The following is a 25,625-nucleotide window of genomic DNA, read 5'->3' as shown; positions in this document are numbered from 1 at the left end:
GGCTTGACATGTTAAACGAAGACCTGAAGTTCTGATTGGTGAACGGATCTGTGATGCTTTATTTTGACTCTGCTGAGGCTTAAATGATTATGTCCTAATCACTTGTTTTTAAAGTTTTTCGTCATGATGTATTGTAGTTCACAACTATTGTTGATGCACATTAGCACTTTATGTATCATATTTATATGTTTATTGATACCTTAAATTATCTGCTGATAATGATTTTGACACCAAGCACTTTATTTGTTTTTTAATGAGATCAATTATGCAAAGTGATCTCAGCCCTATATATGCCTGTAATGCTAGATGCGTCACTATGCTTGATAAAGATCCTATTGTAGGATTGAAACATCGCTTTTGTATTGGAATTGAATAAACCACCATTTTCTTCATTGGAGTGCTGCATATCTTCTTTTGCTATATATATATATATATATATATAGCAAACAAGAAGGCAGCAGCACTCACATAAGAATAATCGACCAGGTGCCCAGCAAAACGTCCCGATCCTCGGACGTACAATAATATATAGAAGAAGAAAATTTGCAGCACTCCAACATGAAAAAAGTGGTGGTTTATTCAATCCAAAACAACAGCAACGTTTCAATCCTACAATAGGATCTTTATCAAGGCTTGATAAAGATCCTATTGTAGGATTGAAACGTTGCTGTTGTTTTGGATTGAATAAACCACCACTTTTTTCATGTTGGAGTGCTGCAAATTTTCTTCTTCTATATATATATATATATATAATGTTACCCAAATGATTGGGCAGCTGAATGCTGGATGACCGATATCAATCCATAAAAAAATAATTCTTCATCAGCTCTTTAGTCATCAAAGGTTTAAATAAAATAAAACAAAAAAAATGTCAAAGATTGAAACTTGGGCTATGTACAATGTAATTATCACGACACTTCAGAAAATTGGGAAACTAGACAAATAATTTGTGGCAAAAGGTGTGTACATGTTAGTAAATTATTCTGACACTTTTATCCTGATCTTCTCCTGATGAAGCTATCAGTCTGAAGAGTAGATCAGACTCCTCAAATCTTAAGGCGGCCATACTCCTGAGGGTATGTTCACATGGGCTATTTTCGGCCCAAAAAACGTCTGAAAAGTCTGAAGCAGAACGCCTCCAAACATCTGCCCATTGATTTCAATGGGAAATACAGTGTTCTGTTCCGACGGGGCGTTTTTTACACATCTGTTTTTCAAAACGGTTGCGTAAAGAAAGTCTGAGAAAAAGTGCATGTTACTTCTTGAGCCGTTTTTGGAGCCGTTTTTCATTGACTCTATAGAAAAACAGCACCAAAAACGGCCGTGAAAAAACGCGAGCGGCTTAAAAAACGTCTGAAAATCAGGAGCTGTTTTCCCTTGAAGGAAGGCTATCACTCCATTTTGCAACGCCATGCCATACCCTGTGGACAGCGCTTGATTGGAGCCAATTTCATCCTACAACGGGACAATGACCCAAAGCACACCTCCAAATTATGCAAGAACTATTTAGGGAAGAAGCAGGCAGCTGGTATTCTATCTGTAATGGAGTGGCCAGCGCAGTCACCAGATCTCAGTCCCATAGAGCTGTTGTGGGAGCAGCTTGACCGTATGGTACGCAAGAAGTGCCCATCAAGCCAATCCAACTTGTGGGAGGGGCTTCTGGAAGCATGGGGTGAAATTTCTCCCGATTACCTCAGCAAATTAACATCTAGAATGCCAAAGGTCTACAATGCTGTAATTGCTGCAAATGGAGCATTCTTTGACGAAAGCAAAGTTTGAAGGAGAAAATTATTATTTCAAATAAAAATCATTATTTCTAACCTTGTCAATGTCTTGACTATATTTTCTAGTCATTTTGCAACTCATTTGATAAATATAAGTGTGAGTTTTCATGGAAAGCACAAAATTGTCTGGGTGACCCCAAACTTTTGAACGGTAGTGTGTATATATATATATATTTACTGTATGGCACTTAAACGTGCAGGCCAGATGAGAACATTTATTCAGTTTCAAGTGTTTAAAGGGCTTGCTCTTTCTTTGAGTGAATAATTAAAACACGTTGCATAGAAGATCTCAGTTAGGCCCCATGCACACGAACGTAAAAACGCCTGTAATTACGGGCCCATATACTTCTATTGACCACGGGGTACCTTCCCTATTACTGTTCTATTTCAGGCCATAATTACGGCACGGGCAGGCCCATAGAAGTCTATGGGGCTACTGTAATTACGGATGGCTACGTGCGTGCACCCGTAATTATGGGAGCATTGCTAGGCGACGTCAGGGGATAGTCACTGTCCAGAGTGCTGAAAGAGTTAACTGATCGGCAGTAACTTTCAGCACCCGGGACAGTGACTACCGCTGGAGTTAATAGCATTAGTTAACTTACCCAGAACTCCCTGCTTCTTCCTCCAGTCCGGCCTCCCGGGATGACGTTTCATCCCATGTGACCGCTGCAGCCAATCACAGGCTGCAGCAGTCACATGGACTGCCGCGTCATCCAGGGAGGTCAGACTGGATGTCAAAAGAGGGACACGTCACCAAGATAACGGCCGGGGTACATATGAGCTGCTTTTACTTTCAATCGCTGCGGAAACTCTGCCCGAAAGGGCTGCCCCTTCTCTTTATCCAGCACTGATAGACAGCTGTGTATGACCACATATTACCGTACTTGGGAGAACGTAACTATTCATCGGGTGTGTTTCCAGTGGCACAGCCTGGGCACAACATACTTGTCACTAAAATGGCATATCTATTTAAAACAATATCCATTGCTCCACTGTTTTCTGCAAAACGTCTGTGGGGTCAAAATACTCACTACGCTCTGAGGTGAATTCCTTTAATGGTGTGGTTTCCAAAGTGGGGTAACTCCTAGGGTGTCATTCTAGTAAAATATGCTCTCCAGAAACCGGATTGCGCTCATTCCCTTTTGAGCCCTGCTGTATGTCTAAATGGCAGTTTACAACCACATATGGTTCATTACCCATATTCTGGAGATATTGTGTAACACATTTTTGGGTCCTTTTTCTCTTATAGTCCTTGTAAAAATAAAAAAAACTTGAGCCAAATTTACATATTACTGGGAAACAAGTAAAAGCTTCCATTTTTTTTTACGGCCCAATTCTAATAAATTTGTTGAAATTCCTGTGGGGTAAAAATGCTCACAACACCCCTAGATGAATTGCTTGAGGGGTTTAGTTTCCTAAATTTCACTTTTTGGGGCGTTTCCACTGTATTGGTGCCTCCGATGCTTTGCAAAGGGGACATGGTGTCAGAAAACCATTCCAGCAAAATCTTCACTTTTAAAGCCAAGGGCCCTGTTCCCATTATATTTTTTGATGGGGAAACGGTTTTGGAATCGGTTCCAAAAAAAACAGCCTCAAATCGCCCTCCATTGATTTCAATGGAAAGGTAGAGGGTTTTCTTTTCTAGGTGGTTTCAGTTCACTCGTGAAAAAAAGCAAAGCATCATGCCCTATCTTGCAGCAGTCTCCGCCTTTTGAATCTCCATTGGAGGTGGGGGAAAAAAAACATTCATTTTAGAGTGATTTTTGGGTAAATAAAAAAATTAAAAATGCTTCAAAAAAAACCTGGCTAAGGAACTTTCTGTCAGTTTTGCTTGCAAAAAAACATTGTGTGCACATACCCAAATGGCGCTCCTACCCTTCTGCAGCCCTGCTATGTGCCTGAAAAGCAGTTTGTGACCACTTATGGGCTATTGCCATACCCTGGAGATATTGCGCAACAAATGTTGGGGTGCTTTTTCTACTAAATTCCTTGTATAAACTAAAATGAGCTACAACTACGTTTTATTGGGGGGAAAACATGATTTTTCATGTAACAATTCGAATAAATTCTATGAAACTCCTGTGTGGTTGAAATGCTCACTATACCTCTAGATAAATTCCTTCAGAGGTGCAGTGTCCAAAGTGGGGTGTTTCTTAAGTTTTGGTACCTGAAGGCTTCTTCAAACATGAAATGGTGTCTGGAAAACATACTAATGAAAAGGAGACTTAAAATCTAGCAGTTGCTTCTTCGATTCCAAGGCCTGTGTTTGCGTTAAGTAGCACACTAGGATATTTCTAAAAATGGCAAAATCTGGATAATAAATATTGAGTTGCATTTCCATTAACCCCTGCTGTGTTACTGAAATGAATGAATGGAATGTCTTCAAAAACCAAAATTAACTTTGTTAACTTCACCTCCACTTTGCTTTAAGTCCTGTGAAACACGTAAAGGCTTAACAAACTTCCTAAATGCTGTTTTGAAAATGTTGAGGTGTGCAGTTTTTAAAATGGGATGATTTATGAGGGGTTTCTAATATATAGGCACCTCAAAGCTACTTCAGAACTGAATTGGTGCCTAAAAAATGATTTGAAAATGTTGTTGACATTTTAAAAGCCCTCTAGTGCCTTATAACGTCCTAATTTTTTTTTATGTAAAGCGTACCTCCACTTTCACTGAAAAACAATTATGGTGCAGGTGTGTGCAGAACGGCCGCCAGCGCCATAGAATCCTATATTCTGAATACGGGAGCCACGGAGACTAGCAGGACACTTTCTCTCACTGCAGTTATGAGACGCCGGCAGCGCAGACTAGACAGTCCGTGCTGGTTTTGAAAGCAGAAATAGAAATATAAGTTATTTAGAAAAAGGATTATTCTGCACACTCCTGAACCATACTAAATTTTTCAGTGAAAGTGGAGGTATGATTTAACCCCTTCCCGCCATATTACGGATTTTCACTTTATTATTTTTCCTGATCTTCCAAAAGCCGTAACTTTTTATATTTTTCCATCAATATTGCCATGTGAGGGCTAGTTTTTCGAGGGACGAGTTGCAGATGTTCACGGCACTATTTATTGTACCATATAATGTAGTGGGAAACTAGTAAAAAAATATTTGTGTGGTGGAATAGGAAAAAAACAGCGATTTCTTCAATCTTTTGGGTGGTTTTGTTTCTACGACGTTCACCTTGCGGTAAAAACTTAATTTGAACTTTTATTCTGCAGGTCACTACAATTACAGCGATACCAAATTTAGGTTGTTTTTTTTTTTTTATAATGTTTTACTACTTTTACAAGGAAAAAACTAAAAATAAAATTTTAGTTTTGTCGCCATATTCTGAGAGCCATAACTTTTTTTAATTTTTCAGTCGATTTAGTGGTATAAGGGCTTATTTTTTGCCGGGCGAGCTGTAGTTTATATTGGTACCGTATTTGGGTACATGAGTATTTTTGATCACTTTTTATTTCATTTTTTGTGGGAGATGAAGTGACCAAAAAACAGTAATTCTGACATTTTTACTTTTTACGGCGTTCACGGTGCGGACTAAATAATGATCTATTGTAACTGTTCACAGATTTATGGACGCATCGATACCAGTTATGTTCATTTTTAATTTTTTTATTTTACGTTGTGCTTTTATGAAAAAAACTTTTACAGTTTTTTACTTTTATTACATGTCCCCCTAGGGGACTTAAACCAGCGATTGTTGGATCGCTTGCACGATCTACTGCAATACTAATGTATTGCAGTATATCATTAATCTGACATGAATCCTAATGAAGCCCTGCCGGAGTACAAAGATGGCAGACCTGAGGGCCTTCATCAGGCCCCCAGGCTGCCATGACAGCCAACTGCACCTCCCGATCTCGCTGCGGGGGGGCGGCGTTGGAACATTACAGTGCGTCGCCCCCCCCCCCCCTGTTTTTAGTCATTTAAATGCTGCGGTCGCTATTGACTGTGGCATTTAACAGGTTAAACAAGCGGGATCACACTCGCCGACACACACGTCCTATGGAGCGGGCTCAGCCCGTGAGCCCGCTCCATACTCCTCCACTCGCTGTGCGCCGTATATATACGGAAGATGTCGGGAAGGGGTTAGATTTAAAAAAATGATGCCTACATAAAGACCTCTGGTAAACTAAACCTTATTATCGAATTTGTGTGGTATCCTTATCCATTTTAGAAGCAGACTATTTGAAATTTAGGAAAATGCTAATTTTACCACATTTTTCTTTACAATTTCAGATTATTTTTTTTTTTATAAATAGTAAACATGTCAACCAAAATTTACCACTAACATAAAGCATAATGTATCACAAAAAAGCAATCTCAGAACTTTTGAAGCCTTTAACATATCTAAGAGATTCTATAATCACAAAGTGACACATGTCCAAAATAGACTGCATCCTCAAGGGGTTAATGGAGGCGCATTCAGGCTTTGTGTCTAGGACAGCGAAGCTGTATATACGTGATTTCCAGTGATGATGTATCCAATCACAGGGTGCAGCAGTCACATGTTATGAAACGTCATGGCAGGAGGCTAGGTGTTCATGCCACAGGAGCGCCAGAAGAGGGGAGTTTACTGTGCTTTTTGTTTTTGCTTTTGTTTTTTTTCTTGTAAGCTTGACTGTTTTCCACAACAGAAAATCTCCACCAAAATCGGCACAATTTGGTGTGGATTTTTTAAGCGGATTTTAGGTCGGATTTGCTGTAGAATTTTCTGCTGCAAATCTAACCAATGTGGACGTTCCAGAACACTTCAGCCATTTTTTTGTATATAAGGAAAAGTTATGCTGAGCAGCGATTGTCCAAAAGAAATTGGGTGCGGTGCATGTAATAATTGAGTACTCCTAAGGAGTTTACAATTTACGTGTAGGTTCAGTGGTCCCCCCCCCCCCCCCAAAGTACGGAAAATGACTGAACCCTTGCACAACGGAGACAACTGGAAACCATTTGCACCCACCGGATCAGTCACTATTGAAATCAATGGTGATGCCAACGGAAACCTATGGTTTGTCAGGGTTTCGTTCTGATGGAAAGCTCAGACGGAACGCCAGAACGGAGCCCTGACGCAGATGTGAACGAAGCCTTCGCAGTGCGAAAGAGATGCCCTTGTGACTGGTTTATTTGGAGTACTTTTAAAGAAAGCATGTTTTGAAAGTAAGTGTATTGAATCTGAATTTGTACTTTTAATCATTCAGGCATTATGTTTTCCCACACGTATTTCTGAAATCAAAGTGAAATTACAATGAAATTATAAATAAAAAACAAATTTGGACAGTAATAATTATTTATCAGTTGAAGTGTATGTATGGTCTTGGCAATTAATGCTTACAAATTCATATGTGTAAATCATGCCCGCAACAAGTGTTACCAAAGCATAAAATCCACTTCCAAAAAGCTGGAGCATAAATAAATAAATAAATAAAAAGTGGCAAGCCACTGTATAAAGAACAGGGCCTCAACAGCCAGAACATGGTGTTGCCTGTTCCTCACCATTTGGTTTCAGCCCATTGCAAAACGTTTAAACTCGCTGTTTTTGCAACGTCCATCCATTTCTGTGTGCCGGAGCCCGGCAGAAGATAAGACGGAGGTCAGGGGGGCCCTGTTTTAGAGATAGGTGGGACTCACTCCTATTGGTCATTTATGGCATATCATTTGGATATGCCATAAATGTCAGAGATGGGATTATCCCTTTAATATAAACACGAAAAGGTTCCGTTATGTTGCTAAACCAAATATTAATGCAACCATAGACAGGACTGTGCAATGTATAATCACTTCTGTGCCTCACGAACAACTGAATTACTCTTCGTAGTTTAAGAAGCACTGATATAGAGCATTCTACATTCTGAGCAAAAAACCGGAGTGCCACAGATGAAACTCAAAAGCTGCCCATACATTTAAGATAGCTGTCGGCCGAAAAACCAGTCAAGCATGCTTGTGTATTCAATATGGAGTGGGGAATAAGCCTTATATTCTGCGGGAACAAAGGATCAGGCATGTTATAATCCAATATGCCTGATCCTTCTTTCTCCTGTCAACTGCCATCGGGAAGGCTGGTGGATAGTTGGGACACCCAGAGATTTTTGGCCTGTCCTGATGAAATTTGCGAGTTTGGCTGACTGTCAACTGATGTGTATGGGCATATTAGGGCTATGTTCACACATTAGAGTATTAGTGGCAAAAATTGATTGTGGAGTTTGCATCAAAATTCTGCGACCAAGTAAAGTACAATGCAAGTGAATGGAGTTTGACCCCTTTTACGCCTTTTCACGACGGTCATTAAGGGGCTTTATTCTAGGCCGCCATCTTTTCACGGCGGCCTAATCAACGTCCTGCACAGGTGTCCCGTGCAGTCTTACAGCCGGCTCCTACTCCAACGGTAGCGATCGAAGTTTACTTCGATAGCGACCGTTTAACCCCTGAAATGCCGCGGTCATTAGCGACTGCTGCATTTGAGTAGTTTACAGAGGGAGGGAGCTCCCTCTGTCACCCACCGGTGGCCCACAAATGCAGGCATCCGATGGGGTGCCATGGCAGCCGGTGGCCTAACAAAGGCCCCCAGGTCTGCCCTGTGTATATGCCTATTAGGCCGTTCCAGAGGCATGGCCTAAAAGATGTTCGTTTTATACTGACAGGCAATAATGCTTTGGTATACGAAGTATAGCATTATAGCAGCGATCTAAAGATCGCAGAGTGAAGTCCCCTAGTGGGACTGAAAAAAGAATTCATGTGAAATAAAAATGTATAAAAGGTACACATAAAAAAAAAAAAAAAAAATTCCCCATAAAAAAATGGTTTTATTTAGTACCCGCAATCGTAATGACCCAAAAAATTCAATTAGCATATTATTTAAACCGCAAGGTGAACGCCCATATGACGACATTGATGGAAACATAAAAAAGTTATGGCTCTTGGAAAGAAGTCTACAAATAAAACATAAAAAAACAATACATATTTGGTATTGCCATAATTGTACCGACCCATAGAATAAAGGTAGCATGTTATTTATGCCGCACAGTAAATGTAAAATGCATAGAGCAATGGCTAAATTGATGGGGTTTTTTATACCCCCCCCCCCCCCAAAGTTCATAAAACGTAATAAAATAATTCTACATACAGCCCAAAAATTTAATAGAAATGGTATTATATATGTTCCCAAAAATTACACCTTTAAAAATAGTGGACTTGTCCTGCAAAAACCAAGGCCTCAAATAGCTATGTAGCACTTTTCTTCCGTTTTGTAATGTACATGAAATAAACAGTAGTGCTGTTCATTTTCTTACCAAGCACTTTATTCATGAATTATGAGTTCCATTCTGGTCCTTCGTTGTACAACGAGACTGATATTTCATGAATTACAGCGCTCGGTAATAAAATGAACAACTATACTATTTAGCTCATGTACAGAACAAGTGGAGGCAACAATAAGTTTGTCCCAAAATATACATTTACTAGCTTGTTTATGCTGTAAATATCTTGGGATAGAACAATATATTGTTTTTGGAGCTATTCTGTGCAAATGAGTTTTCTTTTTAGTAATTTTTTTGTTAGCTTTTCACTTTCGAGCATGTGTTAGTTGCTTGGCAGTCATTCTCCATGCATCAGTGACTTGATTAATAAGTCAATTACAAAACAGTTGGCTTTCTGTTATTAGAAAGTAGATTACTCTATGTTGGAGTGTGGTACATGAGAGGGTTTTATGCCTTTGTCTGCATCACCCTGGTGTCTGTTTCATCCATTGGTACAATGATGGAATTAAAAAGTATAACATCATTCAGCATGCTTTTTGACCATGACAAACATGTATTTGTTGTAAATCCACCCGCATATTGGTGTTCCTGTGTATAAAATGTTTCATTTCGCAGACGAAAAACGTTCAGTAAACAGTGGCACAATTTTATACACACACACACACACACACACACACACACACCCCCCCCCCCCCCTTGTGGATATATATAGTCTCTTTTTTATTTCTGGTACTAGCACTCCACCTATTTTACACAGGTGTTTTTAAATAGCAGGAGACTGCATAAGAGTTTCTACCTATAGTGAGCCTAAGGCCTCGTGCACACTTCCATCACCGTTTTCACAGCCGTTTTTGACGTGTTCGTCAGCCCGTTTTAGCGGCCTTGTGATTTCCGTGTGCACGCCCGTATGCACTCCGTGTTTCGGTTTCCGAGCGCCGAGCATGGTACTGTCCAGGGTGCTGAAAGAGCAGGGTTGTTCAGCGCTAGTCACTGTCCAGGGTGCTGAAAGAGTTAATGGGCTGCACTGATCGTCGGTAACTCTTTCAGCACACTGGACAGTTACTAGCGCTGAAGAATGACCATGCTCGGCGCTCGCAAAATACAATTTATGAAATAAAAAATAAAAAAATCAGTTCATACTTACCCAGAACTCCCTGCATTTTCCTCCTGTCCGACCTCCTGGGATGACGTTTCATCCCATGTCACCGCTGTAGCCAATCACAGTGGCTGTAGTGGCGGTCACGCAAGTCTGGATGATGTCAGAAGGCCGGCCTCCAGGGATGACGATTCATCTCACGTGACCGCCTCTGCAGCCAATCACAGGCTGCAGCGTCCACATGGACTGCCGCGTCATACAGAAAGGTCGGACTGGAGGAAGAAGAGGGACTCGTCACCAAGACCACGACCGGGGTACGTATGAACTGCTTTTTATTTTATTTTTATCAGCAGCCTCTTCTCTCTATCAGTGATGGATAGAGACAAGTGGCTGCCGATTTAGTGTAATATATCTGTAATGTACTTCTGCCCGCCCGGCCGTTGCTAGGCAACGGCTCCGTCATACACGGACGGCACACGGATGCCTTCTGTGTGCCTTCAGTTTTTTTGACGGCCCCATTGACTTGCATGGGCCTCACGGTCACGGAATCTCGGACCAAAGTAGGACATGCTCTGCTTTGGATCGGAACGGAGCAACGGGACCGTCAAAAAAACTGAAGTGTGCATGGTCCCATTGAAATGAATGGGTCATTGTGCTAGCCGTCAGAAAAACTGCTAGCACCCTGAAGAAAAAGACTGAAGTGTACACTAGGCCTAAGGTGAGCTTTTTCCATCTGTTCACTTTTTTGTGGTGTTGTGTGGGGATCTTTGTTGCTGTGGTGCTCTATCTGTGGGGGGGGGGGACGTGGCCCAGGTGGCTTAGACTGGCAGCATGGGTGCTGTTGGTCTCCTGGGTTGCTCCCTCTGCAGGTGCTGTGTTGCAGCGGCACTGGTTGTCATGCACTGCACTTGATAGAGTAGGGACCCACTTAAAAGAGCTCGATGTGATGTAGCAAGCGGGCTTATAAAATTGGATCAAAATGTTTACTAAGAACCTCTTAGCTGTTAAAAAAAACAAAAAAACTGATGAATTTCATTCATTAGGGTGTTTTGTTTTGTTTTTTGTCCCAACCCCCTAAAAACACCAGTGCCCACTATAGATAAGGCCACAGTGCCCACTTTAGATAGTGGGATTATAGGCATTGCCACGTTCGTAACGGCCTGAACTATAAAAATATCATGTTATTTTTCCAGCATGTTTAACACCGTAAAAAATAAAAAACAACGACAGAATGGTTTTTTTGGTCACCTTGTCTAAGAAAACAAAAAGCGATCAAAAAGTTGCAAGGCCCCTAACAATGTACCAATAAAAACTACAGTTCGTCACGCAAAAAAAAACAAGCCCTCCCACAGCTTTATTAACTGAAAAATAAAAAAGTTATTGTTTTCAGAAAATGGTGACACTAAAACAGGAGTATTTTTATTGTGGGAAAGTAGTAATATGTAAAAAAAACATATCAAATTGGTATCACTGTAATCGTATCGACCCACAGTATAAAGTTAACAAGTTGTGTATACTGCATGGTGAACGCTATAAAAAAAAAGCAAAACTGTTTTAGAATTGCTGGTTTTTGGTTTCCTCGTCTCCCAAAAAATGTAATAAAAAGTGATTTAAAAAAAATAGCATGTACCCCAAAATGGAACCATTAAAAATTACAGCTTGTTCCACAAAAATAAAGCCCTCACAAAGCTCCGTCAACGGAAAAATAACGTTATGACTCTTGAAATGCTATGATGTAAAATGATGACCCTGACTAATTTTTTAGGTCCAATAGTTTTTCAGTAAAAACCACACATCATCATTTGCTAGACCCCACAGGTGGACCCCGCAGATGCAGCTGAGACAAGGAAACTTTAGGGCCTTGTGCTGCTTATAGGGCTATTGAAAAGTCAAAGATTAGGCAATATTGGAGTGTAGATATTTTGTACAACACCCCAGATTTACCACGTAGCTGTGTCCCATGGTACATGAAGCTGGCCGTGCACATCGTACAGATGGCATTGCATAAGGTTTACTTGCTATCCCGATGTGCAGGTGAGTTGGGTACATTCCTTTCAGGTTTAAGGGGTAATTGTCAATTTTCAATCCGCAACATCTATTGTGTACTAATTTTGCAAAACGCTTGCGCAGTTTAAATGCTCACTATACCTCTAGATGAATTCCCAGAGGGACATAGTTTCCATAATGGGGTTCTTTTTTCGGGGATATCCTCTGTACTTCTCAATGCAACATGGTGTCCGAAAACTAATCTTTGCAAAATCTCAACTCCTAAAACCAAATGGCGCTCCTTCCCTTTAGAGTCTTGCTGTGTGTCCAAATAGCAGTTTGCAACCACATATGGGGTATTGCCTTACTTGTGGTAAATTGCATAACACATTTTGGGGTGCACTTTCTCCTGTATTCCTTGTAAAAATTAAAAATGTTGCTCTAAAACTAAATATTATTGGAAAAAAAATGTAGATTTAAATTTTCACGGCCCAATTCTAATATAATCTATAAAACACCTACGGTCAAAGGGTTCACTACACCCCTAATTGAATTCCTTGAGGTGTAACGTCTCGAAAATGGAGTCACATCTGGGGAATTTCTACTGAGCTGGCACCTCAGGAAGCTCTGCAAATGTGACATGGCGCCCAAAAACGAATTCAGCAAAATATGCCGTCAAAAAGCTAAATGGCGCTCCTTCCCTTCTGAGCCCAGCCGTGTGCCCAAACAGCAGTTTATGATCACATATGGGGTATTTCTGTACTCTGGAGAAAATGCTTTACAAATGTTTTTAATTAAGGAATGACCTCATAAGTGTTTCTGCTCTTGTGCTCTCAGTTGGCCACTGGGGGCACATCTAAAGGTGAGTTCATTCCATCTGTTCACTTGTTGTGGTTCTGTATGGTGGTGTCTGTTGCTGTGGTGCTGCACTTGTGGTGGGACGTGGCCCAGAGCCACAGCAGCTTGGTCTGGTAGCAGGGGTGCTGCTGGGCCTCTGGGTTGCTCCCTCTGTGGGTGCGCTATTGTGATAGCGGGCGCCACCGTGTGGTGCTGCAACCAATAGAGTAGGAACCTACTTATCGGAGGTCGCCGTGAAGTGGCAAGTGGGCTTATACAATTTGATCAAAATGTTAACTACGAACCTCCTGTTCATGTTCATTGATTAATATTGTGGATGTGTGGTCCTTGATTCTCCTCTCCAACCAGCTACTTTACAAATGTTGAGATGCTTTCTATAATACTTGTAAAAATATATATTTTTTTTTATTTTCACATCCTAATTCTAATAAATTCAGCAAAAACCTATGGGGTCAAAATGCTCACTATACCCCTTGATGAATTCCTCAATGGGTGTAATTTTCAAAATGGAGTCACTTTTGGGGAGTTTCCACTGTACCTTTAACCGCTTCAGGACTGAGCCTGTTTTGGCCTTCAGGACGAAGCTGATTTTTCAAATCTGACGTGTCACTTTATGTGGTAATAACTTCGGAATGCTTTTACCTATCAAAGTGATTCTGAGATTGTTTTCTCGTGACATATTGTACTTTATATTCGTGAAAAAATTTGGTCGATTTTAAATTCAATATTTATTTGTGAAAACACCAAGATTTGGAGATAATGTGCATTTTTCTAAATTTAAATGTATCTGCTTGTAAAACCGATAGTAATACCACACAAAATAGTTACTAGTTTACATTTCCCATATGTCTACTTTTATGTTTGCATCGTTTTTTTGAACATTCTTTTATTTTTCTAGGACGTACAAGGCTTAGAACTTTAGCAGCGATTTTTTTTTTTTTTTTTTTTTTTTTTTTTTTTTTATATTTTCAAGAAAATTTCAAAAGGCTATGTTTTCAGGATCCAGTTCAGTTCTGAAGTGGCTTTGATGGCCTTATATATTAGAAAGTCCACATAAATCACCCCATTTTGAAAACTGCACCCCTCAAAGTATTCAAAACCGCATTCAGAAAGTGTTTTAACCCTTTAGGCGTTTCACAGGAATTAAAGCAAAGTAGAGGTGAAATTTACAACTTTCCTTTTTTTCTTTTGGCAAAATTCATTTGTAATAAAAAAAAATTCTGTACCACAGAAGGTTTTACCCAAGAAATGCAACTCAATATTTATTGCCCAGATTCTGTAGTTTTTAGAAATATCCCACATGTGGCCCTAGTGTGCTAATGTACTGAAACACAGGCCTCAGAAGCAAAGAAGCACCTAGTGGATTTTGGGGCCTCCTTTTTTTAGAATATATTTTAGGCTCCATGTCAGGTTTGAAGATGTCTTGTAGGGCCAAAACAGTAAAGACCCCCAAAAGTTACCCTATTTTGGAAACTACACCCCTCAAGGAATTTATCTAGGGGTATAGTTAGCATTTTTAACCCACAGTTTCTTTGCTAAATTTATCTGAATTAGTATGTGAAGATGAAAATCGACATTTTTTCTGAAATTTTTAATTTTTACAAGGAATAAAGGAGAAAAAAACACCCCAACATATGTGAAGCAATTTCTCCCGATTATAGCAATACCCCATATGTGGTAATAAACTGCTGTTTGGACCCACAGCAGGGCTCAGAAGGGAAGGAGGACCGTTTGGATTTCTGATTTTGCTGGAATAGTTTTCAGTGCCGTGTTGCGTTTGCAATGCACTGGAGGGACCAAAATAGTGGAAACCCCCCAAAAGTCACCCCATTTTGGAAACTACACCCCCTCAAGGAATTTTTCTAGGGGTAAAGTTAGCATTTTGACACACAGTTGTTTAGCTGAATTCATTGGAATTAGTCTGTAAAGGTGATAATCTACCTTTTTTCTGAAAAAACTTAGACATTTTTAATTTTTACAAGGAATAAAGGAGAAAAAGCACCCCAACATTTGTAAAACAATTTCTCCCGATTATGGAAATACGCCGTATGTGGTATTAAACTGTTGTTTAGACCCACAGCGGGGCTTAGAAGGGAAGGAGCTCAAATTGAGCTGAAATGGTTTACGAGTGCTATGTTGCATTAGCAAAGCCCCTGAAAGGCCAAAACAGTGGAAACCACACAAAAGTGACCCCATTTGGGAAACTACACCACTTAAGGAATCTATCTAGGGGTATAGTGGGCATTTAGACCCCACAGGTCTTTTGCAAAATCTATTCGAATTAGGCCGTGAAAATGAATATCAACATTATTTGCACTAAAATGTTGAAGGATAAAGGAGGAAAAAGCACTCCTACATTTGTAAAGCAATTTCTCCCGAGTACGGCTATACCTCACATGTGGTCATAAATGTTTTTTTCATTAGAAAGTAATTAACCCTTTCCGGACTGAACCATTTGTTTCTTTTTCATTTTTCCCTCCCCACTTTCCAAGAGCCATAACTTTTTTATTTTTCCGTCAATAGAGTGGTGTGAGGGCTTATTTTTTGTGGGACGAGCTGTAATTGTAATTGGTAACATTTTTTGGTACATACAACTTTTTGAGCACTTTTTATTACATTTTATGGTAGAGCCAAAAAAACAGCGATTTTGCAGTTTTAAATTCTTTATTTTTCACGACGTTCACCGTACGAGTTAAATAACGGTATATTGTAGTAGTTCTGACTTTTACGGACGCAGCAAAACCAATTTTGTGTATTTTTTTTTACATTCCTTTAGAGAAAATGTGAAAAGGATTTTTTTCACTAATAATAATTTACTTTTGTTTTTACACATTTTATTAGTCCCCCTATCAGCAATCAGTAGATTGCTGGTACAATACACTGCAATACTAATGTATTGCAGTATATTGTCATATTTAGAGGCTCCTGTAAGAGAGCGACCGCTGTTCCTGTCCGTTAGTCCTGGCTGTCAGCTCTAATACACAGCTGTCACCCGCAGCGTATGGCGCGGGCCCAGCGCGAGAGGCCGCTCCATACATCACCCTCCACACCACGGCATGCTATGTCGTGGTGCGCAAAGGGGTTAATGCGCAGTGGATGATGCAGAGTCAAAATTAAAATGTTCCACTGATATGCCATTTTAGTTCACAATATGTTGTGCCCAGTTTGTGCCACTGAAGAAAAATACCTCATAAAATATTAACCGGGTTCTCCCGGGTATGGCAATGCCATATCGGTGGACGTAAACTGCTGTTTGGGAACGCTGTAGGGCTCGGAAGGGAGGGAGTGGCTTTTGGAGCGCAGATTTTGCTTGGTAATAGTTCTGTTTGGCGTTTTGCTGGTATTTCAGTTTATAATGTGGGGGCATATGTAAGCTAGGCAGAGTACAGCAGGGCATAATAAGTGGGTATAATAATGGGGTAAATAAATAATAATCCGCAGATATGTGGCTGGTGTCGCACTGATAAATGGCGCCCGATCTTATCTGCTTTTGGAACACTGCACATTTTGCATCGCCATATTCTGAGAGGCAGAACTTTTTTATTTTTTCACCACCAGAACTGTCTGAGGGCTTGTTTGTTGCGGGACAATCTGTAGTTTTCATTGGTACCATTTTGGGGTACATGCGACTTTTTGATCACTTTTTATTGTATATTTTGGGAGGAGTGGTGACCAAAATATAGTGATTCTAGCATTGTTTTTTTACTTATTTTTTTTACCAGTGTTTACCGTGCGGGAAAAATAATATTATAGTTTTATATTTGGGGTCGTTACGAACGCGGTGATACTAAATATGTGTATTTTTTTTTAACGTGTTCATTTTTTTCCTATAAAAAAAGACTTCTTATAGGGGAAAAAAGCATTTTTTGTCTACTTATAACTTTTTTATTTTTACACTTTTTTTAAAACATTTTTATTTATTGTTTTACTTGTCCCACTATGAGACATTTAGACTTGCAGCTCTAATCGCTGCTAGAACACATTACACTACCTATGTAGTCTAATGTGTTCTAACTGTCATTGCTTCCATACATGGCAGCCCGGAGGCCATTGTCTGGCCTCCGGTTGCCGTGACAAGGATCGCCAGCCCCCGCAAATACGTGTGGGGGGCTGCCAATCTGCTCTAAACCTCTTCAATGCGGCGATCACAATCGACCGCCGCATCGAAGGGGTTAATTGCCCATTTCAGCGGCAACGGGCCGCTGATCGGCAACGGGGAGAGCAGGGCAGACACCCTGCACAGTTAACCGCCTCTGCGCTGTTTTGCCATGCGTGCGGCGGTTAACTGTTAAAGCGCGGACGTAACTGCATGACCTGGTACGCAAAGTTACTGCTCACCTGGACGTACATTTACGCCAAGGTGCGGGAAGGGGTTAAGGGCTTTGCAAAAGCGACATGGTGCCGAGAAACCAATCCAGCAAAATCTGCGCTCCAAAAGCCAAATGGCGATCCTTCCACTCTGAGTCCTACCATGTGCCCAAACAGCAGTTTATGCCCACATATGGGGTATTTCCCTACTCTAGAGAAGTTGCTTTACAAATGTTGGGATGCTTTTTCTCCTTTATTGGATCTTCATCTTATTGGAAAAAAAATATATTTATCCTTTTAGCTGCCCAATTCTAATAAAATCTATGAAACACATGTGGGGTCAAAATGCTCACTACACTCCTAGATTAATTCATTGTGGGTTGTAGTTTTCAGAATAGGGTGTTTCCTTAGTTTTGGCACCACAAGATGCCTTCTAACCTGACATGGTTCCTAAAATATATTCTAATAAAAAGAAGGCCCCAAAATCCTGTAGGTACTCCTTTGCTTCTGAGGCAGGTGCATCAGTAAATTGGCACACTAGGGCCACGTGGGATATTCTAAAAGCTGCGGAATCTGGGCAATAAATATTGAGTTGTGATTTTTTTGTTAACACTTGCTGTGTTACAGACAAAAAATGGATTCAAATTGAATTTCTGTAAAAAAAAATAATTTGTAAATTTCACCTCCACTATTCCTGTGAAACACATAAAGGGTTAAAAAAAAAAGTTCTAAATACTGTTTGGATTACTATGAGTGGTGTGGTTTTTAATATGGGTTGATTTATGGGGGTTTCCACAAATATAGGCCCCTCAAAGCTACTTCTGAACTGGACCCTACAGAAATAAGCTTTTGAAATGTTCTTGAAAATGTGAGAAATTGCTGCTAACGTTCTAAGCCTTGTAACGCCTTGTAAATAAAAGGACGTTAAAAAAACAATGCAAACATAAAGTAGACATAATGGGAAATGTAAACTAGTAACTATTTTGTGTGGTATTACTATCTGTTTTACAGGCAGATACATTCAAATTTAGAAAAATGCTAATTTTTGCAAATTCTCTCTTAATTTTGGTGAAAAATTACCCCTTACTTTTGGAGAAAACGGTCTCAGAATTGCTTGGATAGGTGAAAGCATTCTAAGGTTATTACCACATAAAGTGACATGTCAGACTTGAAAAATGGGGCTGTGTCGGGAAGTCCAAAAGGGGCTGCGGCGGGAAGGGGTTCACACTAGTTCACTACAAATGGCAGATTTGCCAATATGAAAACAATGCAGTGCAGTTTATAGGACGTGCTGTCTTTTTTTTTTTTTCTTCTTTATTTAGAACTGTGGCATTATATACGATATGTACAGTTGTTTTTTTTGTATTTGAAACTTGTCTTAAAAATAAAGAAGACTTGGGAAAAAAAGAACTGTGGCATTCTAGATTTAATTTGCTAAGTACATTCTTGGGTTTTACATATGGTACTGCAGCTCGTTTTCCGGTAAAGAAAACGTAGTCGTTTTGTGGATTTGCTTGTTCTTACAGCCCATATAGACTGTAAATAGCAAGTTTCTAACACCTTGTTGTTCTGTTTCAGCTGGTGATTTTGATAAAATTTGGAAAGAGCACTGCAGAGATGAAGGAATACTTGGTGAATATGCTGTTGCAATGAAAAACTTGGCAGATAATCACTGGGCAAAGAAGTGTGAAGGAGAAGGCCGGATTGAATGGTGCCTCGGGTAACTAAGAAATAATTTTTACTATAGTACTGAATATGCTTTTGCATTGTTTTATTTTACTCAGTGTTACTACATTTTAATCATTTGGTAGTCCGAGTTGAGCCTCCGGAACACGGTTGTGTAACCAGTTATGTAGTGCCCGTAGCAGGCTGTATTATGATTATGTTCTCCCCAGAAGCCTTGCTAGCAGTGGAGAATATGATACCTCACGAAGACACCATACAGCAACACATGTAGTGCCTAGAGAGCTGTAATACATAGGGACTCCATGTGCAGCCTAAGGCCTCATGCGGGAGAACATTGTTTAGTGCTTAGAGCGGGATTGCACCCTGTTGCGAAATCTGGAACTTTCCCAAAGAACCCACGATTACTCATGATGGGAAATATCTTCGGCTTGACTGTAAATAAACCTCTTTATATGGAGCCATATTAGGGCAGTCTGATATCTCTTCAGTTTCTTTATTCCTCCTAAGGCCTAAAATAGTTTTGTTAGATAAAGTCATGTGGTAAGCGCTTACTTCCTCATTATGGTGCTGGTTTCATTCTGTATGTTACGATTATGTACAGTAACCATAGAGATGATGTGGGCATATGGACCTAGCTCGCCCTGGTTTATACCCAGTCTTCATGGCGTGATGTTGTCATGTACCTGTTTGTCATGTACGTTAACAAATTCTGGAACTTTCTGATTCACATGCCTAAATTCAAGCCTACAATTTTTATTTATTGTAGTCTAAGATATTTATGAAATAAACATTCAATAAAAGAGCTCTGTTGAATTTTTTTTTTTTGTTGTAGAATTTAGGTTTATTGTATCACTGTATACTATGAATTCATTACATTTGTTAACACTTTTATATTTATTTGTTTGCAGTGTCTGTCAAGAGTATTTTTTCAATGGAGGCAAAAGAAAAGCAATTGAAAAAGATGTAAGGAGAGCCGCCTTAAATAATCCCCAACTTCCTTGCTCTGATCATCTACGTATCACTGGCCTTGATGTTTCAAATGTCACCGCAACAAATCAAGAGTATGTATATCGTTTTTGTATTGATTGTATTTTTAATGTAGGCAAACTGATATGCAGCTGCAATTTCAGGGCAGTATAGTATAGCATAGAGGGGTACGAATTCTTGTGCTTTCCAGGTATACCAGAATTAGAAAGACCTTATTTTTTCACTCTATAGCAACGTAAATAGCAACAGTGTGCCGATAAAATGTCGCAAGTCATCACGTGCAACATTTAGAGGTATGATTTGCGAATGATGATTGAGTGGGCGTGTTCTCCAAAGGCGATTTAGTTCAGGCCACGTTTATTATGTGGAATAGGAGGAAATGGCGCAAATCTTTGAGCAAATATAGATTTAATTTCCTCACTGTCCATTTAAAATGCAGCAAATTTATTAAGAGGTGTGCGCCTTTTAATGAATTTGGCACAAATCAATCTAACTGCCTTCATTCCGAAAGCTACATTCACACGACAGTGAAAAAAAAATGGCCATTAAAAACTGATCAACTGTCAGTTTTTCATGATCATTTTGCATCAGTGTGTCTCTAAATTTTCATCCATTTCCAGTCCGTCTGTCCGTTTTTAATGGCCGTTTGACATCCATTTTGCATCCGTTTTTTATAGCCATTAAAAAAACTGATGACTATCATTGGTCACCCAAAGGAAGCTCACATGTTCACCTAGACACTATTTAGAGACGGCCTGTATATGATGCCACACAGCCCCCCTGTATATGATGCCACACAGCCCCCCTGTATATGATGCCACACAGCCCCCCTGTATATGATGCCACACAGCCCCCCTGTATATGATGCCACACAGCCCCCCTGTATATGATGCCACACAGCCCCCCTGTATATGATGCCACACAGCCCCCCTGTATATGATGCCACACAGCCCCCTGTATATGATGCCACACAGCCCCCCTGTATATGATGCCACACAGCCCCCCTGTATATGATGCCGCACAGCCCCCCTGTATATGATGCCGCACAGCCCCCCTGTATATGATGCCGCACAGCCCCCCTGTATATGATGCCGCACAGCCCCCCCTGTATATGATGCCGCACAGCCCCCCCTGTATATGATGCCGCACAGCCCCCCTGTATATGATGCCGCACAGCCCCCCTGTATATGATGCCGCACAGCCCCCCTGTATATGATGCCGCACAGCCCCCCTGTATATGATGCCGCACAGCCCCCCTGTATATGATGCCGCACAGCCCCCCTGTATATGATGCCGCACAGCCCCCCTGTATATGATGCCGCACAGCCCCCCTGTATATGATGCCGCACAGCCCCCCTGTATATGATGCCGCACAGCCCCCCTGTATATGATGCCGCACAGCCCCCCTGTATATGATACCGCACAGCCCCCCTGTATATGATGCCGCACAGCCCCCCTGTATATGATGCCACACAGCCCCCTGTATATGATGCCACACAGCCCCCTGTATATGATGCCACACAGCCCCCTGTATATGATGCCACACAGCCCCCCTGTATATGATGCCACACAGCCCCCCTGTATATGATGCCACACAGCCCCCCTGTATATGATGCCACACAGCCCCCCTGTATATGATGCCACACAGCCCCCCTGTATATGATGCCACACAGCCCCCTGTATATGATGCCACACAGCCCCCTGTATATGATGCCACACAGCCCCCCTGTATATGATGCCACACAGCCCCCCTGTATATGATGCCACACAGCCCCCCTGTATATGATGCCACACAGCCCCCCTGTATATGATGCCACACAGCCCCCCTGTAGATGATGCCACACAGCCCCCCTGTAGATGATGACACACAGCCCCCCTGTAGATGATGACACACAGACCCCCTGTAGATGATGCCACACAGACCCCCTGTAGATGATGCCACACAGACCCCCTGTAGATGCCACACAGCCTCCCTGTAGATGATGCCACACAGCCCCCCTGCAGATGATGCCACACAGCCCCCCTGCAGATGATGCCACACAGCCCGCCCCTGTAGTTGATGCCACACAGCCCTACACAATCACAGATGCAGCGCCGTCTTCTTCAAGTGTGGTATCTAGTCTAAACCACACCTGAAGAAGACTGCGCTGCATCGGTGAGTGTGTAGGGCATTCAGCGTCATTGCGCCGCCGATAGCAAGGGAACCAATAGTTCCCTTGCCTCTTGAATCACCATGTCACAGATCCGTTTTTAACGGTTGTTACATGTATTGACGGCCATTAAAAACTGATCCATTAACTTCTATGGGGGCCGTCTGGCCTATTTTTTTGACGGCCAATATTCACGGGCCGTTGAAAAAGCGGCCGTGTGAATACACCCATAGAACATCATTGTTCCGAAAACGGCCGTGTGACAGCCATTCAAAAAACGTTCGTCACACGGCCGTTTTTCGCTGTCTTTTTTCACTGTCGTGTGAATGTAGCCTTAGACTGGTGTATAAAAATCCAGTCGTAGTAAATGTGGGCTAACGATCCATGGTAAACCCAGCCTTATTGGTAAATTGTAGTACAAGAGGTCATGCTTCATGCATTCTGTTGCAGAGGAATCGTTTCATGTAGTGTGCTGCTGTCACTTAACAGAATATTGCTATAGGCATACTGCAGCAATATTACATAGTTATTCATCCCGTGTATGGTTGAATTGGTTTTAAAGGGAACCTGTCACCAGCATTTCACCTATTAATCCAGCAATACCAGGTGGTAGTGGGTGAAAAATCATTTCTATATAACCTATAATTGTCTTCTTAGTCGGCGCTGTACCTTTTAGTATTCAGTTTTTTAGTGTTCCCACACTGTATGCAAATGAGCATAAGAGTCATACCTTCATTTGAAAAGTGATATCTTCATTCCTAAAGTCTTTCCGAGTTTACCCCGACTCCTTACTTTTGATGGACAGCTCCTCGTCTTCCCCCAGCACTTGTGCATTGTTGTCCTCTCCTGGTGTGTGCGCACAAAGGGACACCAGATTATTACGATAAAAGGCGCAAAATGTTTGCAGACCGTTATTTACAGTCGGAGGAGGAGTTTAGAAGAGGGGATAACGGCAATGAACTTTTGATAGCTTCAGGCAGTGAGGGATAAATAAAGTTCAATAGGTGAAATGCTGGTGACAGGTTCCCTTTAAATACATACCATATGCTTTTGTTTGCTTATACTGTATAAAGAATGTGCTCCAATTGTTAATTAAAAAGCACAATTATTTAGATAGCATACACAAAGCTGATTTAGGTATTCTAAGGTCTCTTGCACACGACCGTTGTGCCACTCGGGCCGGTTTTTTACGGCATCCCAGTGGCACCCGATAGTCTTCACGGACCCATTCACTTCAGCGGGTGAATCGGGTCCGTGAAAAATGGTCTGAGTCTCCGATCCGAGGAAAGATAGAACATGTCCTATCTTTCCTCGGATCACTGACGGGACTCAGACGCCGTAAGGCACTGCCCAAACCAACCCAGCACGGTTTAAAAACAATTTATATTTTTGTAGTTCTAGAAGGAAAGACAACCATGGCAAAGGTGTAATCAAGCCAAAACCAGGAGTGGATTCAAATAAGAGTAGTGTCTGTCCTTTAAATTTTCACTCTCTTTGTGATCCACACATGGTTTTGACTTCAAAAACTGCATAAAAAAAACCTGATCAAAACCTGCACGTGTGAATAGAACCTTAGTGATGTCAATTCAGCAAAAGAAGCTCTTTAGCAAGTAACAACTACATGTCAGCGTGTATTCTTTACTAAAGAAAAGTTACTGTCTATCTGTTGCTACGGAGCATGAAAAAAAATGTTAAAGGAAGTCTGCCACTAGGTTTATTCTGTCCTATCAGAGTAGTGACAGAGACCCTAATTCCAGCGATGGATCACTTACTTTGCAATAAATCAGTAGTTTTCATAAAAACACAGTTTATTTCCTGCAGTGCGAGCTGAGTGTATATTCATGAATGGCAGGGGGAGCTCACCCACCTCTAAGACCTCATTCACAGTTGCGCATTTATGTTCAATCAAGCCTATTGAAGAGATTTTTAACCAAGAAAAAAAAAGAAGCTGTGGAATATGACCAGCAAAGGCTAAATAACAAATCTGGTACACTCCAGTACTAGCAAGTAACAGTAAATATAACGCCAGCCAAACAGACATATTTGATAACTGAAAACATGGAATTTGCTCCAATAAAGAAACCCCAACAGTGGGGAAATTTGGCAGACCGTACCATCCAGCCTTTACGGCTGAAAAAAACCAGAGCCAAGGACAGCGTGAAGGAAGAAGAGCAGGAGGAGCGAGAGAGAGAAGAAAAAAAAGGGGGGGGGGGTGAACCGTTCTAGTTCTCTCACAGTAGTTATATTATATTCATTGTAGTTATTTATAGCTGGAGTTTAGCACATAATTCTTCTGAGTCTCTAAATACAGACCCAAGGACCAAATCCAAATAAAATTGTCCTGACAAACCACATCTTCAGCAAGAAGTTCCTCATAGACTGTTCAGCTCCAGACCCATTCAGAGAGAGTGGGAACAAAGGGAAAGCTTCAGTGACGTGAAATCGTAGCACGAGCCGCCGCCAGAAAGAATCGTAGAACTGATTTCTTAAGACTAGCAATAGAGCATGGCATGATGGATAAGAGCGCCATTTTGGGTTAGTTGCTAAGCGAGATCCTACTGACCTGATGAACTTTAAAAATGCGGTCTCAAAAACTATGTATTAGGGGGCATCCCCACCATATGCAAAGCATTGTACCACTTTCAGACCGATATTGCCAGCACACGTCGGAGACCTCCAGAGCAGAGGCATTAACTATAACAGGGCATCTGTACGATGGAGAGAATCTTGTAAATTTTCTCCTTATGTCTATAGGCTACCGTCAGAGTGTGTGTAATACTGTAGGCCTTGTCTCTGTCCTAAGTGCTTTGCCCAATTCAGTGGCCCAGTAATCTAGGAAGGATGGGAGGTCCGGACTAGACAGACATAGGAGGACCTTGTATAGTAGAGAAATGCATCTGGTAGGAGGGGTGGAGTTTGTGAAAGACAATCAAAATCGATGAAGGTAGCAGGGAAGGAAATAGAGTCCTGACAAAGGAACTCCGTTCATCATACGATAACCAGGACAACGCTCTTCCCAGAAAAGAACACAATTCATCCAGAAAAAAAAGAGAGATCCCACACATGATATAGCAAAGGTTTACACGATCATTCGAACTCCACACTAGGAAATCTGAAACGCCAATTTCAGGTGAGAAATCTGGGTTGTCAAAAATCAGGGTCAGGGGGCCAGGCCTGTGAGAAAGAGGCCATTACCCGATCAATGGGTCCCATATTTGTAGTAATGGAGGGATCAAGAAAGGAAGGCCAGCATTACTAGGTCGGCATCTCGGAGATAACCAGGTGAGGGAGAGAAGGGGACGTAGGCATAGGTCCCTCTTAAGTGACACCCAAAATTTTTACAGCTTTCACAATGAAACCAATGGATAAGTCTAGTCCAGACCGAAGCCCAGTAATACAGCTGTAGATGAGGAAAACCTAAACACCCCCTTCCCCCTCTAACCTTGGGTTTTATGAGCGTAAATTTAGCAATCCATGATCTACCTCCACTTCAAACGAAACGGACAAACGCA

General features: G+C 41.2%; 1 protein-coding gene across 2 annotated transcripts in view; it reads left to right on the top strand.

Moving 5' to 3' along the window:
- Positions 1–25,625, top strand: part of SAMTOR (S-adenosylmethionine sensor upstream of mTORC1) — a 40,247-nt gene that overhangs the window by 3,476 nt on the left and 11,146 nt on the right. For both annotated transcript variants that reach the window (XM_075857093.1, XM_075857092.1), the window contains exons 2-3: positions 18,869–19,010; positions 19,885–20,037. In XM_075857093.1, coding sequence (XP_075713208.1) covers positions 18,869–19,010; positions 19,885–20,037 — 295 coding nt within the window. The remainder of the gene's footprint in view (positions 1–18,868; positions 19,011–19,884; positions 20,038–25,625) is intronic.

The sequence above is a fragment of the Rhinoderma darwinii genome, chromosome 3, assembly GCF_050947455.1.
Source record: "Rhinoderma darwinii isolate aRhiDar2 chromosome 3, aRhiDar2.hap1, whole genome shotgun sequence".
Taxonomy (NCBI): domain Eukaryota; kingdom Metazoa; phylum Chordata; class Amphibia; order Anura; family Rhinodermatidae; genus Rhinoderma; species Rhinoderma darwinii.
This window is presented reverse-complemented; position numbering and strand designations above follow the sequence as displayed.